We start from the raw sequence: 17,221 nt of genomic DNA, 5'->3' as shown, positions 1-17,221 counted from the left end.
CCGAAGTCGGATGGTTAACCGGCAGAGCCACCCAGGCGCCCCCTTTACTCACCCTTTTATCTCTATATTCTTGTCAAATTTCTATGTGTTAGAGTCTTAGATGAGTAAATAAATGTAAAACACTTAAAACAGTGCCTGGCACAGGGGCGCCTGCATGTCTCTGTCGTTTGGGCGTCCGACTTCGGCTCAGGTCATGATCTCACAGCTTGTGAGTTCAAGCCCTGCATCAAGCTCTGTGCTGACAGCCCAGAGCCTGGACCCTGCTTCAGATTCTGTCTCCCTCTCTCTCTCTGCCCCTCCCCCACTCATGCTCTCTCTCTCTCTCTCTCTCTCCTTCAAAAATAAATAAACATTTAAAAAAAATTTTTTTAGGGGCGCCTGGGTGGCGCAGTCGGTTAAGCGTCCGACTTCAGCCAGGTCACGATCTCGCGGTCCGTGAGTTTGAGTCCCGCGTGGGCTCTGGGCTGATGGCTCAGAGCCTGGAGCCTGTTTCCGATTCTGTGTCTCCCTCTCTCTCTGCCCCTCCCCCGTTCATGCTCTGTCTCTCTCTGTCCCAAAAATAAATAAACGTTGGAAAAAAAAAAAAAATTAAAAAAAAAATTTTTTAAATAGTGCCTGGCACATAGTAGCTCTTCCTCAGTAAATGTTACCTATGTTTACACCACTCAATGCCTATTTAATGTAATGCATGAAGGCAGAAGGGGAGGGATGATAAAATTATATCGAATTATTAAATATGTAAGAACGGAAATCCTATTCCTTCTAGGGATTTAAAGATAAATAAGACATAACTGTTGTCCTCAAGGATCACACTTTAGAGAGGAAACAGATAAATGAGAATGCTATATATAGACTATGTACAAAGGCATTTTGAAAGTCTTCCACAGGGCCTGACAAATGTGTCACACACAATAATTGTAATGCATAATTTAAACTGTTGGGGAAATATCTTACTTATTCTTCAGGGTCCATTTCAAATCCTTCTTCAGCCATGTAGCCTTTTTCCATCCTCCCAAACGTGTGACTCTCACCCAAGCATATTGTATCTGTCTTAGAACACTGTTTATACACTTGCTTTATTCACCTTACTGAATTGTAAGCCTTCAGGCAAGAATTGTATATTGCTCATCTTTATATATTCTGAAGTGTATAGCACCATGACCTGCACATAATAGGTGAAATAAATACTTTTAAATTGGATGGCATTACCTTCAAAGGACTGCCCAGTTATTTTACTCTATTTGACTTTTGCTGTAGTGAACATTAATTGTAAAAAGAAACTGTCTTTTCTATAGTTTATTCATTTAGTTTTTCTTTTCCATTAGCATGGAATATTCATACTGGACTATATCTATCATAACATCAATTACAAGCATTAAAATATATCATTGTTTCTACTTTGTATATTTCTCTTAAGTCAGTACTTTATTGGATGATAACTAATTCAATTCAGAAAGTGACTCTACTTTGTTTGAATGACTGTTTATGATTTCTTAGTATTTATGGATTATGTGAATCACTCAAGTCTTAAAGAGTTATGCTGCCTGACACCTGAAACTAATATAACACTTTATATTAATTATATTTCAATGTTGTTGTTTTTTTAAATGAGTTATGCTACCTGGATTTACTTGTGTTGTTGTTTTGCTTTTTTTTTTCTTCCTTGTTTCTAAATAACTGACACAATTTTTCACTTACTTTTTGTAGGTAAATGTGAATGTAAAGAACAGGTGTTAGGAAACCCCAAGGCATTCTGTGGAATGAAATATTCATATGGTGAGTTTGAAATCCTGAATGCTTCTAAGAATCTATTCAAACTAAATCCAAAGAGTTTTTTAGGAAATGGGAGGTCTAGTCTATGACATTCTCAAAATATCAAAGCATTAGTCTTAATATAATAATACCTAATAGAGATGGTGTTGAAGGTCCTAGTGAGGGCAGGAGGCTGCTAGAGCAAAGGCAAAGTCATCCTACTATGAGGAAAAGAGGCAAACAAAAAGAAGAAAACCATCACACATAACCCTTTCTTATGGATGCTTCTTGTCTTAGGAACCTAAAAAGGAAGTCCCTAGCCACTAAAATGATTCCTGTGCCAGTTTTATGTAGTATTACCAGTTTCGAGTAATAACCTGTGCCAGTTATCATGTAGTAATATGAAGCAAAAATCAGTTTAAACACTATTTCACAGTGATTAAGAGTTCGAGCTTTGGATTCAGACCTACGTGGGTTGGATTTCTGGTTTATTGGGTAACTTCACCTCTCTAGACTTCTTCATCTATAAAATTGGATGGTGCCACCTTTCCCATAAAATGAGAGTTTTGAAAAGCACACAGCACATTACCTTGCATACACTATATGCCCAGTAACTGGTAGGGAGAAGGAAAAGGATATATATTTAAGAAGCAGTGAGACGAGCTGTCCACTCAAGCCTCTTCCCTGCCCTCTCTGTATATTCTAGACTCCTCTACTTTTCAAATACCAGGGAAATACAGACAAAGGGAAATGTTACTGCCTATGTAAAGACTGTTCCTATCTTCAAACTCTAAATGGCTTTATGCTTACTATTAAATATACTAGATGCCTTATCTTGCCAACATATTTTTCACCAGTATCTGAGGCTTTTTATTGTTCCATAATTCATACTGCCTGAAATACACATTACAATGAAGAGAAAATTTTAAGTCATGATCTCTGAAACCAAGTGTTTAGGTTCTTTTTTTCCTCCTAGGTTCTTGATAACATTGTATTTAATCTCATAAAAGATTTTTTTTAAGTAAATGTTAAAAATCTCATAAATCTTGGGGCGCCTGGGTGGCTCAGTTGGTTGAGCATCCAACTTCGACTCAGGTCATGATCTCACGGTTCTTGAGTTCAAGCCCCACATCGGGCTGTGTGCTGACAGCTCAGAGCCTGGAGCCTGCTTCAGATTCTGTGTCTCCCTCTGTCTCTGCCCCTCCCCCACTCATGCTTTGTCTCTCTGTCTCTCCAAAATGAATAAATGCTAAAAAAAAAAATCTCATAAATTTTTATCTAAAATTACATGCATATTTCCCTCCTTTCATTTGACAACTTGGCTAAATAACAGAAGAAAACTTTTGAAATGTATAGTGCCCAATAAAGAAAAATTCGTTTTGAGAAAATGGTATTTACTATCAAAAGCAAAAAACAGGACAATTTAGTTCAAAGATGGTCAGTTTAGTGGAAATATCAACTAGTTTTCAATATTACATATATTTGGTAGCTCTCTGAATTTACAAACAACTGCACTGGCATCTTTTAATACAATTGCACTATTTTCTGCTTAAGAAACTTTGAACGCTCTACCTTGTTCTTTTTTTTTCTTAAGTTTATTTTTATTTATTTTGAGGCGGGGGGGAGAGAGAGGGGACAGAGAATTGAAAGCAGGCTCCACACTGTTAGCACGGAGCCTGATGCGGGGTTCAAACTCATGAACCATGAGGTTGTGACCCGAGCCGAAGTCAAAAGTCAAAGGCTCAACTGACTGAGCCACCCAGACATCCTGAAATACCTTGTTCTCATTTTCCCCCCATTTTGGGGGGAAAAATGGTTTCCCTTCTCCATTCTATTAGTGGAAAAAAGAAACTTGATTCATTTGTTTATTCCTTAGAAAATATTTATTAAGTTACAATAATGAATAGATGAGGTCCCTGTTCTCTTTGACCATACAGTCTAGTGGAAAAATAACAGTGAACATTTACTGAGCATTAGCCATGTGTGAGGAACTACGTACCCTTCATGCATTATCTTATCTATTTGGATTTGATACCTCTCTAACTGACTGGTCATGCAAATTTGGGAAGTTCACTTGATTTCTTATAACTTGCTTCCTCATACATAAAACAAGATTAGATGACCTCTTAAGACCACTTAGAAGTCTAAAATTTGGTGATTCTATAAAGATATCTGATATCTGACAACAGTATTCTTAGGAAATGGAACCAGCCAGTGTAGGGTTCTCTCATTACACAGAATTTTCCATCAAGATATAGATGAGCCAGTAAGAACTCCTCTACTAGTATAGAATATACATCCAGTGTTCCTTAGATCTACTTTCTTCCTCACCCCAAGTTATTCCAACTGCTTAACCCCTAGCCACATCATTTCATAGATGAAGAGCATAGCGTAATAGAATCATGACTTATAGAGAATATTGAAGCTCTGCCATCATATAGAAGGACAGCCATTCCAACCCCAGTTGGCTTGTATTTTACATCTGGGAAGAAGATTAAATACTCCATTTTTATTATTTAATTATTTAATTATTTAATCTCTTTAGAATATGTAAAATATATTCTGGCAGTAACATTTTGTTTGTTTTTTGTCATAACTTTATACACAGTGAGCCGCAGAGTAAAATATAATCAGAATCTAAATAAAAACCAGGATAACAACTCTACTTCCTATACATCTTTTTTCTATTTGGATTTGATAGCTGAATGTGTTTAAGATATGTTTGCAGTAGGCAAATGGCTGATTTTCTCTTAGCACAATGATATGAGTAACAGAAGCAGATGAAAATGTCGAAGAAAGAAGAGTATAGTTAATATCGATAAATAAGGTGAAGCCAATGCAAAAGTTAGTGAGCCTAATAATTTTTTTTAGTTTTTTCAAATTTCAGTATAGCTAATATACCATTTCATATTACTTTCAGGTATATACTATAGTGACTCAACAATTCTACATATTACTCACTGTTCATCAAGATGAACCTAATGATTTTAAAAGCAAATTTCCACATTTGCATCATCATTAGTTAACTTTTCCATTATACTCTGAAATGCTTATTTAAGTTATTCAGAGTTCAACAGGTAACATGAAATCCTATACATTTTGACTTTTGGAATTGTGTTGTTACAGTGCTAAAAATAAAGATTTTATCAGCTCATGACAAAGGATCTCATGCTGAGGTCAATGTGAAGATAAAAAAAGTCTTAAAATCTACCAAATTGAAAATTTTACGAGGAAAACGAACATTATATCCAGAATCGTGGACTAACAGAGGCTGCACTTGTCCAATCCTCAATCCTGGTAAGCATTAGACTTTTCTAGCTTAGTAACTACTTTGTCTCTGCTGATTTGCTCCTTGTCTTATTCTCTAAACCACAACTGAAATCACCTCACCAAGAGTATGTCTCCTTTTCACCATCTGAATTCTGGGGGAAAATCCAAATGGTATTCTTTGAACTGACATCAAAAAACTGTTTCTCTTCCACATGTTCTAAAAAGTGAAACATTTTAAAATCCAGCAATATAATATTTTCTGTCCTAAAAGAGAAGTCTTAGCTTGGTTCCATGTGCCAGTAGCATAGAAAACACTTTCATAATTTAGTTACCACTAATACTTCATCGGAAAGCTAGGTCCTATTACGATGCCCTGGGTAGAATTTTCTCCCAAAGGAAATTCAAATGCAACATTCCATCTGTGCAAATAATACTGAATTCATTTTTACGATTGCATGAGAAGCATCTGTTCCTCCTGGATAGAAAACAACTCTCAAGTTCTCATCATCTTGTTTTTCATTAAATGATCATTCTGGTTCCAAATTAGAAACAGCAGAAATGTAAAAAAAACAAAAACAAAAACAAAACACTGTAGAATCTTAGAAAAACTGGAAATTAAGGGAATTTGCACCTTAAAATGTTACTACAGTGGTAGAGACAAGTGAGTAAGCATGGGATTCTTACCTTTATGCTCTACAAGTACACTTTCATACTGTGCCATAAGCTGCTTATTTCTCTGTCTCCTTCATTAAATTTGAGGATGGGATTTAGATTTTCGATCACAACATCTCTAGTACCTACCATTAGTACCTAAAAAATAACATAGTACCCAGATATTAAGTTATCAAAACAAATATTTTTTTAAAAAAGTCCTCTGTATTTTCCACTTTATGTAGTTGCCATCTGTATTTTAGTGGCACTGCTAAAACAGGTGCATAATTTATGCTCTGGATCTAATTCCTTTAAAATAAAAGTCCAGGAAACCCCAGTTATGTTAATAAGAAATTACTGTAGTCTTTGATTAATAACTTTGAGAGAAACAGATAACCGAGTGACAGAGAAAAAGAGAAAATCAGTCAATAAAATATTACCCCCTAAACAATCTAAAATAATATAAAACTGTTGATGTTTTGACCCGTTGACTAATCTCTTACATCCTTTTATACCCCTTTAGTATTTTATTTAAGTTATTTTAAATTTTAATAAGGAAAAGGAAAAGGGGACGTTTTAAATAATAAATAAATATGTTTCCAAAGAACAAGTGAAGTAATTAGAATCTTGGATTTTGAATACAGGAAACTAAGAGTCATAAATTTAAGTTCTATTTCCTAATAATCTGTATGTAGAGGCTCTTCCTATAAGCACTTTTTACTATCTTGGCAAAAGAAAAAAAAGTATGCCCAGTCTTTTAGTAAGCCACTAAAAGAAAAAAAAAGCTTTGACCATCTGAGCCACCCTCCAGGAAGTAAACTATACTTCCTAATCAGGTTTCTGCCAGAGTCAAAGAATCAACTGAGTTCATCACAATTGAAAACATAAGCGCAATTATTCAAAGAATTCTTAAAAACATGTTTACTTGCTTTGAAGAAAAGACTGGAACCTGCCAAAGCAAAACCAGACACTCTTTCATTTCACTTTGTTTTTCCATTTTTACAAGTTCAATAGCCAAGGCCAAAGAAAGCTGATAAGAAAATTCGGAAACCTTACACGCCAACTTGCTTCCTCTGCTACTTTTTTGAAAAGGAACAATCTAATTGGCATCCCTGCAAATTCATTCATTCCTACATTCATACATACATTTACTCATTCATTAATCAATTTAGGATATCAAGACTAGCAGTAAAGTATTATATTTTCTTTTTCTAAAGAAACAAAATAAATCTTGTGCCCTCAAACGTGTAGCAAAGTAGATGTCAAAAGCATAAAAATAGGAAAGCAAAATGTAAATGCTAGTAAGTGATGCAACAGATAACATTGTTTTCCATGCTAATTTTTGGCGTGATACTGCTCCATAATTTATGGATTTATTCAGTATCATTTTTATTGGTTTATTTTTATACTTTAATTTTTTTCATTTTATTTATTTTAGAGAGAGAGAGAGCAAGCAGGGGAGAGGGGCAGAGGGAGAGAGAGAGAATCCTTAGCAGGTTCCATGCTCAGCACAGAGCTTGATTCAGGGCTCTATCCCATGACCCTGCGATCATGACCTGAGCAGAAACCAAGGGTTGGATGCTCAACCAACGGAACCACCCAGGTGTCCCAAATTTATATTTATATTTTAAATTAATGGCAAGCTCCTATCGTATTTGTTCTGTTTATAGTTTCAAAGTAAATTCATTTAAAATACTAGACTTAGCAATGAAGTTTCCTAAAAATTATGTATTGTGTTTTTAAATGAAGATGTTAGGGGCGCCTGGGTGGCGCAGTCCGTTAAGCATCCGACTTCAGCCAGGTCACGATCTGGCGGTCCCTGAGTTGGAGCCCCGCGTCGGGCTCTGGGCTGATGGCTCAGAGCCTGGAGCCTGTTTCCGATTCTGTGTCTCCCTCTCTCTCTGCCCCTCCCCCGTTCATGCTCTGTCTCTCTCTGTCCCAAAAATAAATAAACGTTGAAAAAAAAAATTTAAATGAAGATGTTATTACTTTAGTATGATACAAACATGATATTATATCAAGACCACTATATTTTAATTAGACTGTTAATTAAATATTGGGATTCTTTTTCATGCAAAAGCTAAGGTTACTCTTCAAAGAATTTTAATATTTTATAATCCATCTTACATTTGTGCTCTACAGTGTGTTTAAAATCTCTATCATTATTTTCTCTCTTTTTCTTTTTTTTTTTTTTTGAAAACACCATCATAGCTGTTTTTAAGTTTAGTGCTGAATTCTTTTAATAATTTTTTAAATAACCTTCTTGAGGCACCTGATTGGCTGAGCTGGTGAAGCATCCAACTGTTGATTTTGGGGTTGTGAGTTTGAACCCCACATTGGGTATAGAAATTACTTTTAAAAGTTTAAAAAATCTTAAGGAGCGCCTGGGTGGCTCAGTTGGTTAAGCGTCTGACTCTTGATCTTGGCTCACGTCATGATCTTATCATTCTTGAGTTCCAGCCCCACATGGCGCTCTGTGTTGACAGCGCTGACAGCACAGAGCCTACTTAGGATTCTGTTTCTCTCTCTCTCTCTCTCTCTCTGCCCCTCCTCAGCTCACTCTCTCACTCTCTCTGTCTCAAAAATAAATAAATATTTAAAAATAAATATATAACCCTCTATAGAAGCTATACATGTGCATTATAAAATTTTAGGGGAAAATTTAAAATGTCACATTTCTTACCTCCAAAGATTCTCTGTTAACAGCTTAGTGTAAATCCTTCCAGGTCTTCCTCTGTGCATGTACATATTATAATTTTTAACCAAAATAAATTCATACTATACTCTGTTTTGCAACCTACTTTATTCAGTTAGTGATCTTTGCCTTCAATTATAGTTTATTTTCATATACTATAATACTCAGGCCACATGCCAATTTCCCAACTGGTCCCAAAATGTCCTTTAGGACTGATTTGTCCTTGTCAGGTTCAATCCAGGATCACACATTGTATCTGGTTTTTAAGACTCTCAAGTCTCTTTTATTCAAGCACAGTTCCTTTTTTCATTGTTGAAAAAATTATTAGTGTTGAAGAAACCAGCCCAAGTGTCCTGTAGATCGTATTACGTTCTATATTTGTCTGGTTGGTTCCTTGTGGTGTCATTTATCTTGTCCCTCTACTGCCTATGTAATCTCTAAAGAAAAGCTTGATAGATTCAAGATAAATATTTGGACTAGAATCCATTAGAGATATTGCTGTGTGTGTACTTCATGTTAAATCATATCAGGAGACATATAGTAACCGGATAACTCACCATCGGGGTTGCTCAACTTGATCCTTGGGTTAGAGTGATGACAGTCTGGTCTCTCCATTGGGCAGTTTTGTTTTCCCTTTTGAGATTAGAAAATAATGAGTGTGGTATTACTTAGTCATGATACAAACATCCAGTTTCCCAGTAACTATTGATTTAATGACATTATCATTGATTGGTAATCTTCCTGAATCAACAATTTCATTAGAGTTTGAGAAATGACGTTTTTCTAACTTCCCTCATTTATTAGTTGATGCTTCTGTAAGGGGACTGTCTCTTTGAAACTGGGCTATTAGGTTACCATTCAATATAGTTCCTATTGTAAAAGGCAGAATAAATGCTAAATTCTTTCCCCATAATTTCCAATTTTCAAAGTAAGTAATGGTTTTAATAGCTTCCTCAAAAGATGACAAATTAGGGGTGCCTGGGTCACTCAGTGGGTTAAGTAACCAACTTCAGCTCAGGTCATGATCACAGGGTTCTATGAGTTTGAGCCCTGCATGGGGCTCTCTGCTGTCAGAACAGAGCTGTCTCCTTCTCTCTCTGCCCCTCCCCTGCTCACTCTCTCTCTCAAAAATAAATAAACATTAAAAAAAAAAAAAAAGGATGACAATTTAGTTTTTTCTAGATTTCTCTTTTTTGAGTATCATTTTGGAATTATGGATATCAGTTGATTCAAATAGATAGATACCAATAGGTACAAATTATTATATTCCTTGGTGCTCAGATGATCACAACTTTAAAAAGTTGTAACCCTTTCTTGATAACTCCCATGTCCTTCTGAATTGATCCCAATTAATCTTTGAAAGCTTCTGTGCCTTTTAGCACAATAGGATGTCCCATGCTACCTTGTATCTTCCCACCCTGGACCTGCAATAGCATTTGTCCAAGAAGCCTTGTTTTGTTTTGTTTTGGTGAGATCTGTTTAATTAGAGACTACAGTATATCTATTATAGGTGTTCACTGCTACTTGAATGCCTTTTTTTTAGGTCATTTCAGTGGACAAGTGTTATATATATATATATATACCATATTCATATGTTTTACTTTTATTATTTTATTAATATATATTAATTTTTATATGTACATATAAAGCCATGAGTTTAAATTGGTATTTTCAGCTTAATTTTAGCATCTACTATTTTCCCTTAAGTTTTAAAGTATATGTCTCTTTATCTTGGAAAGCTGTCTTATAAACATAACTACTTATTTCTCTACCCTATAATATTAAAGAAAATTATTTCAAAATACCAATATTGATATTATTACAAACATCTCCTAAAGGAGATTAACATATTTCCTTTTTATAGTGTATAGGTAATGAGACCATCCTTTAATTTTTCTGTGTTATCCAAAATTTTTTATTTGAAGTCTGAAAAGAATTTTTAATTACAAAGTCAACACTAGGTCCAGTTAAGTCTCAAGTTTTTTTTTAATATATGACAAACAAACATCCTATATCCCCAAAACACACTGACTTTTTATTTATTTATTTTTTTTAATCTTCATTTATTTTTGAGAGAGAGACAGCGTGTGAGCCGGGGAGGAGCAGAGAGAGAGGGAGACACAGAATCGGAAGCAGGCTCCAGGCTCTGAGCTGCCAGCACAGAGCCCGACGCGGGGCTTGAACCCACGAACCGTGAGATCATGACTTGAGCCAAAATCAGATGCTGAACCGACTGAGCCACCCAGGCGCCCCAACACTGACTTTCTATAGGAAATATATGTTACTTTGTATAATTTATAACTCTCTTCCAATGTTTTCCCAAATGGTTTTTCACTTTTATAAAATCCTCAATATACACTACCATACATAGTGAGTCTCCAAGAAATAGTAATTTATGGCAGTGTGCTAAGCACGCACAGAATCCTCACTTCTTTACCATGAAGGGTGGTACAGTATAAAGTATAAGTTCTACAGACTTGAGCTTAAGTCAGAGTGTTAACTATTTACTGGGAGACACTGAACAACTTGTGTAATCTTGCTGAGCCTAAGTCCCCTTATTTGTGAAACAAGAAGAAAAACAAGACCTACTTCATAGGGTTATTTTCAAGATTAAATAAATAATACATGTAAACCATTTAGCACATAGTAAATGCTTATTAAGTGTTAGCTCTTACTACCTGTGACTCCCTATTTCGACTATGAATATATACAAGCATGAACCGTGCATATAAAATTACTGAAGTCACATCTCTCTCCTTCAATAAATTATGATACTCTATAGCCCCTAACTTTGTTCTCTTTTAGGTTTGGAGTACCTTGTGGCAGGACATGAAGATGTAAGAACAGGCAAATTAGTCGTGAATATGAAAAGTTTTGTCCAGCACTGGAAGCCATCCCTTGGAAGAAAAGTGATGGATATTTTAAAAAGAGAGTGCAAGTAGCAATAAAGGTATATAGCACATAATGGCACTTCTCTATGTGAAACACAAACTTCATGGAAAGGAGACCTCAAAAATGAAACTGGAATTTTTTAAGTGCCAAAACATATAGAAATGTTCCAATGCATAGGCCTTGTCTAACCTGACTCTTTGGGAGGCCATGTTTAAATACAGTTTGTTTCATAAAGACAAATGAAAACTCCTATGCTGATACCTGGTTTCTATGGGACTGATTCTGAAATTCGTAACTATTAAGAGTTTTTAACAGCAGTGTGATATTTAGCAGTAATCCATTAAGGGCAGTACATCTAACAAGGACTCCTTCCAGCTTCAGATAAGTTACTTATATTTGTGCTACTTAAAGCAATTAAGGAGATTTTAAGGACTCCCCAACCCTACTATCAAAAAAGGTTTTTCTTAAAAAAGAGCCTTTCTTTGCGTGATGTGTGTGAACTTTGGTCTGTGGGGTGTTAAATGGAACCTCTCCACATGTATATAGTATTTCCTTGTATAAAGCACTTTACTACCTACCACTTGTGTTGTGAAAGTTTGGAAACCGTTGTTGACAGAAAGAAAAATAAAGGGCGTGTAAGAAAACCTACTGAAACAGAAGCACTGCCACTACATGTGGACAAAAGGAAGTTGTACGTTTTAGCTCTGAACACTTGGGGAAAAAATATGTGAAGATACAACCTAAAAGAACATGTTTGCATATCAAATCTCAGCTTCAGGCTAGAGGTTAGATTCCACAGATACCAACCATGATGAAAAATTTTTTAAAAACTAAACAAGATGAGACTTTAAAATTAGAGGAAGAAGAAATCATAAGTGTAGAGATATGCTTGGATAAAGAGGAAATTGACTTTAAATTTTTAAAAGCTCATTTATTTGCAATGCACTTGTAAACACTGCAAAAATTATTATAGACACAGAATTTGTTTTATTTTTGTGTTTAGTATTTAAACCTGAACGTTGAGACAGTTTTCTCCTTATCTTTATTAACAATATATGGTCATTATATTTGCTCACTTTTTTGACACAATGTATGTGATAGTTCACCAAACTACAGTCTTCATTATTATTCATCTGTACCCATGCATAACCACAATACATACAGTTTCTTCTGTACTTGAATATACAAAACATGAACCACAGTGCCATAAGATTAACTTCACATACAGAACATATTTTTTTCCTGAGGTCCTGTGGACTTGCAAAAAAAAAAAAAATATATATATATATATATATATATATTGCTCTGTTAATTTTTTTTATATTTCATATATGTAATAAAGGAATATGATCTCTTGATTTTTGTCTCATTTCCTGATCAACTCTTTCAATGATGCTAAAGATTATCTTTTCTTAATGAGGGAACACAAACCTAATTCCTTAAATTAAGAAAATCAGGGCACGTGGGTGGCTCAGTCAGTGAAGTGTCTGACTCTTGATTTCAGCTCAGGCCATGACTTCAAGGTTTGTGAGATCAAGCCCCATGTTGGGCTCTATGCTGACAGCACAGTGGAGCCTATTTAGGATTCTCTCTCCTCTCTCTCTGTTCCTTCCCCGCTTGCACTCTCTCTCTCAAAATAAATAAATAAACTTAAAAAAAAATCAAACAAGTGCCCAGTATTTTGACTCTTTTACTCTGGTGCATGGAGATAGAGTAGAAGCTACAGGTTTAGTTTCTGTCACATGATTTTTTTTTTATCAGATGCAATGCATTTTTATACTATATTTACTTTTTTAAAAAGCAATGGAAGTTCATTGTTGAAAATATAGAAAATTGTATCAGGAAAAAAAATCCTATGTTTAAACCATCCTGTGATGACAGCATTAGCATTTGAGTGCCTATTCTGCTAGACTGTTTTCTATGCATGTACATACCTTTTAGAGAATTGGAATTATGTTATACATACTCTCATGAAATCTGCTCTTATAACCTGTAACATGTCTCTCAGCTTCTTATCTTTTCCTATTTTATCCTGGTAGGTGGAATGCTATATAGTAGGGTAGCATTTACAAACAACTTATCAAAAATGTGGGTAAGTATATCACATCAAGAAAAATATTTTAGGGTCACCTACATGGCTCAGTCAGTTGGGCAACCGATTCTTGATTTTGGTTCAGGTCATGATCTCACAGTTTGTGGTTCAAGCCCGTGAGTTGAGCTCCTAGCTAATAATGTGGAGCTTGCTTGGGATTCTCTGTCTCCCTCATCTCTCTGCCCCTTCCCTGGTCACTTGTGAGCTTTCTGTCTCTCTCTCAAAAATAAATAAACAGGGGCACCTGGGTGGCTCAGTCGATTAGGCATCTGACTTCAGCTCAGGTCATGATCTTCACAGTTTGTGAATTCAAGCCCCACATCGGGCTCTGTGCTGACAGCTCAGAGCCTGCAGCTTGCTTCAGATTCTGTGTCTCCCTCTCTCTCTGCCCCTCCCTGCTCATGTGAGCTTTCTGTCTTTGTCTCCCAAAAATAAATAAAAACATTACCAAAAAAATTAAAAATAAATAAATAAATAAACAACCAAACCAAACAAACAAACAGGGGCGCCTAGGTGGCTCAGTCAGTTAAGCGTCTGGCTCTTGGTTTCAGCTCAGGTCATGATCTCACAGTTCCTGGGTTGGAGCTCCCCATCGAGCTCTGTGCTGACAATGCAAAGCCTGCTTGAGATTCTCTGTCTCTCCCTCCTTCTCTGCCCCCTTCCTGCTCATGCGCACGCTCTCTCTCTCTCTCTTTCTCTCTCAAAATAAATTAACTGTTAAAAATAAATAAATATTTTTAATTAAAAAAAAAGAAAAATATCTTAAGTACATCAAATATAGGATTTTCTTAAGTTTCAGAATTGCCAAGTAGCCTTGTTTTCCATATCACTTTATTTAAAATAAGTATTACCGGGGCGCCTGGGTGGCGCAGTCGGTTAAGCGTCCGACTTCAGCCAGGTCACGATCTCGCGGTCCGTGAGTTCGAGCCCCGCGTCGGGCTCTGGGCTGATGGCTCAGAGCCTGGAGCCTGTTTCCGATTCTGTGTCTCCCTCTCTCTCTGCCCCTCCCCCGTTCATGCTCTGTCTCTCTCTGTCCCAAAAATAAATAAACATTGAAAAAAAAAAAAAATTTTAAAATAAGTATTACCTGGGGTGCCTGGGTGGCTCAGTGGGTTGGGCGTCCGACTTCGGCTCAGGTCATGATCTCACAGTCCGTGAGTTCGAGCCCCACATGGGGCTCTGTGCTGACAGCTCAGAGCCTGGAGCCTCCTTCGGATTCTGTGTCTCCCTCTCTCTCTGCCCCTTCCCTGCTCATGCTCTGTCTCTCTCTGTCTCAAAAATAAACAAACATTAAAACAAATTTTTTTAAATAAGTATTACCTATAAAAGAGACTACAAATAATGTCTATTTTTTAAGAGTAGAAAAATGTCCATAGTATATTATTAAGCTTAAAAAAACTGCATAACAATACTTATAGTAACAGAGCCCACCCCCAAAACACATTTATATTATGTACAGTGTTTTAAAAGGCCTGAAAGATAGATTATAGCAGTATTTACCCCTGTAACAGAAAGAAGGAGGGAGATTTTCACTTTTTATTTTGTATACATCTGTATTGCTTTATAGTCTTTCATTGATCATGTACCACTTTTGTAATTTATTTGACAATTAAAATTTAATCCATTGCTTATAAAGTATGTTCAAGCAAAGTTATAACTAAAAGTTCAGTTTTAAGTAGTTCGCCAAATTATTGGGGCCTTAATGTCTTCCTATTCCTTTTTGACTAGAATCTTCTTCCTTACGTGCTCTTTCAACGCCTTTTCTGGCAACATTAAAAAAAAATAGATCATTGTTATAATCGTTTCTTAATATCTTCATTCTTAGGTCACTTGCAGCCCTTCCACTGAAGTTTTCATTCCTTATGAGCATCATTTGGCTTCCAAAGTGGAAAAAAAAGAAACCCTATGTCCCCCATCCTTAAAAGTGTGAGCAAGCTGCCTCAGGACCCCACTCCCTTTCCATTATTCCATCATTCTGCCACACTTCCTATATATACTTTCTCTTCCTTGGCGTCTTTCAAAATAACCATCACAGCACCAAGTCAAACAAAACTTCCATCTATGGCTTTATATGAATGTGAACACTTCCTTCAAGAGCTACTGGGAAAGTCTCTGCCCCCAGAGCTTTACCCTGTTCCACTGGGTGTTATTAGTCAACAGATTAGTTACATAATCTCCACATACCTATCTGTATAATTTGCCTGAGGTCAACTCAGACTATGCCCTCTTATTACATCACTTTCTCCGTAGAGGAATGTTGCTAATATTTAGTATTTGATGCAATGGAAATTCTCAATAATAGGATAATCTTTTAATAGTGTCCACCAAGTGAGGTCAAATCTGTGGGGATGTGACCACGAGTCCAAAAAGCAGCATCCATCTGGCTATATTAAACAGAGAGCAAGGCTTGTTAGGGTAAACATAGTTCTTTGGAATACTTTGGGTTCTTGCGGAACAAATCCTTTTCTAAACTGATCATTTAGATCAAGACTTAACAACTCTGAAGGGTGGGAAAAAGAACCTTGAGAATTCCTTGTGCTGGCTGTCCTTTTAGCCACTCCCCTGGAATGTCTGAGAACAAGGAGTGTGAGCACTGCCTTGGTATTGAGGAGTTTTGTCAGAGGCCCCAGGACTGAATTGCTTTTGTGTTCATTGTTTCAATGATAAGCAGTCCCCTAACCTAACTTTATCAAAGAGCCAAAGTTACTCATGACTTATTTCCCACAGTTTGGAAGGAAAATATTTATGAACAACTTCAATTTTGCATGGGAGATTGATATGATAAAAATGGAATAAAAGTAAAGGGGTGTGCCTTGCATGACTGATATTATTTTGAAGTCTCTCAGAGAATGATTTGTCTGAGAATACTTTCTGAAAAACGATGCCCTTTTCCTTATTTTCCTACACTTTCACCAAAAGGATGCAAACATTTCTCTACTTTTTTGAGCATTATTGACTGTGTTTTGAGACCTGCAATATTTTAAATGACAAATTCCCAGATTTACTATTAGTTTACATATGCTGAATAACAAAAATAGCAGAATGTTATTCATGAGAAAAAAATATGCCATAGGCCAAATAGATATTTCCAGAATTGAGATGCATGTTCCATTAAGGGATGGTTTTAGTACACAGTGAATACATGTCTAGTTTCTTAATTTGTAGTCACAGGTGGATACCATGTTCCAAAGTGTGATCACTAGCAATGAATTAATTTATAAAACCAGAAATATCCGAGATTTACTAGAAATGATCAAATCATAGTATACTTATCTAAATAAAGGGGTGGACATCAGCCAGGCAGAGAACCTTGCTTCACAGAAAGAAAAATAACTACTGTCTGCAAATTCTCACAGTATGAGCAAATTGGTCTGCCCAGAAACTCCCTGGACACCTCCTTCTCAGTCAGGATACCAGCAAGGGTTTCAAGCTCAGCAAGTAAAAAAATACGAAAGATAATAATTGATAATTGAGAGTTTACTTCAAGGTAGGTACTTTTCTAAGTGCTTTACATGTGTTATTCCCAGTTGATCTTCCTAAGCACACCTAAAGTGTGTGTTATTATTATCTCTATATCCCAAATAAGGAAACTGAGGCACAAGGAGACTGGCTAAATTGGACACTCAGCTTATAGTTGCGGAGCTTGGATTTGAATCCATGAATTATACTTCCCAGAGTTCATATTTTAACCACTGAAAAGGGATTCTGGCATTTAGAAAGGAATTCATGTGAGGTGATGCCAACTGCACCATTTTCCTCATTGGCTATTTCTTTTAGATCGTAGATGTGGGGACAACACCTGAAAGTCAGCATTTCTCCCAGTTTTCCTTCTCCATACTCCAAATTATAGTGTATCCCATTATTCCACC

The 17,221-nt window shown here is 36.1% G+C and overlaps 1 protein-coding gene across 2 annotated transcripts in view; it reads left to right on the top strand.

Annotated features, from left to right (window-relative positions):
• Positions 1 to 12,404, top strand: part of NTN4 (netrin 4) — a 124,893-nt gene extending 112,489 nt beyond the window's left edge. For both annotated transcript variants that reach the window (XM_045467059.1, XM_045467058.1), the window contains exons 8-10: positions 1,708 to 1,776; positions 4,879 to 5,049; positions 11,174 to 12,404. In XM_045467059.1, the coding sequence (XP_045323015.1) occupies positions 1,708 to 1,776; positions 4,879 to 5,049; positions 11,174 to 11,310 (377 nt within the window). In that variant the 3' untranslated portion in view covers positions 11,311 to 12,404. The remainder of the gene's footprint in view (positions 1 to 1,707; positions 1,777 to 4,878; positions 5,050 to 11,173) is intronic.
• Positions 12,405 to 17,221: the final 4,817 nt, after the last annotated feature.

This window comes from Leopardus geoffroyi, chromosome B4, assembly GCF_018350155.1.
Source record: "Leopardus geoffroyi isolate Oge1 chromosome B4, O.geoffroyi_Oge1_pat1.0, whole genome shotgun sequence".
NCBI classification, from domain to species: Eukaryota; Metazoa; Chordata; class Mammalia; order Carnivora; family Felidae; genus Leopardus; species Leopardus geoffroyi.
The sequence above is the reverse complement of the archived record's forward strand: the minus strand, read 5'-3'. Positions and strand labels throughout refer to the sequence as shown.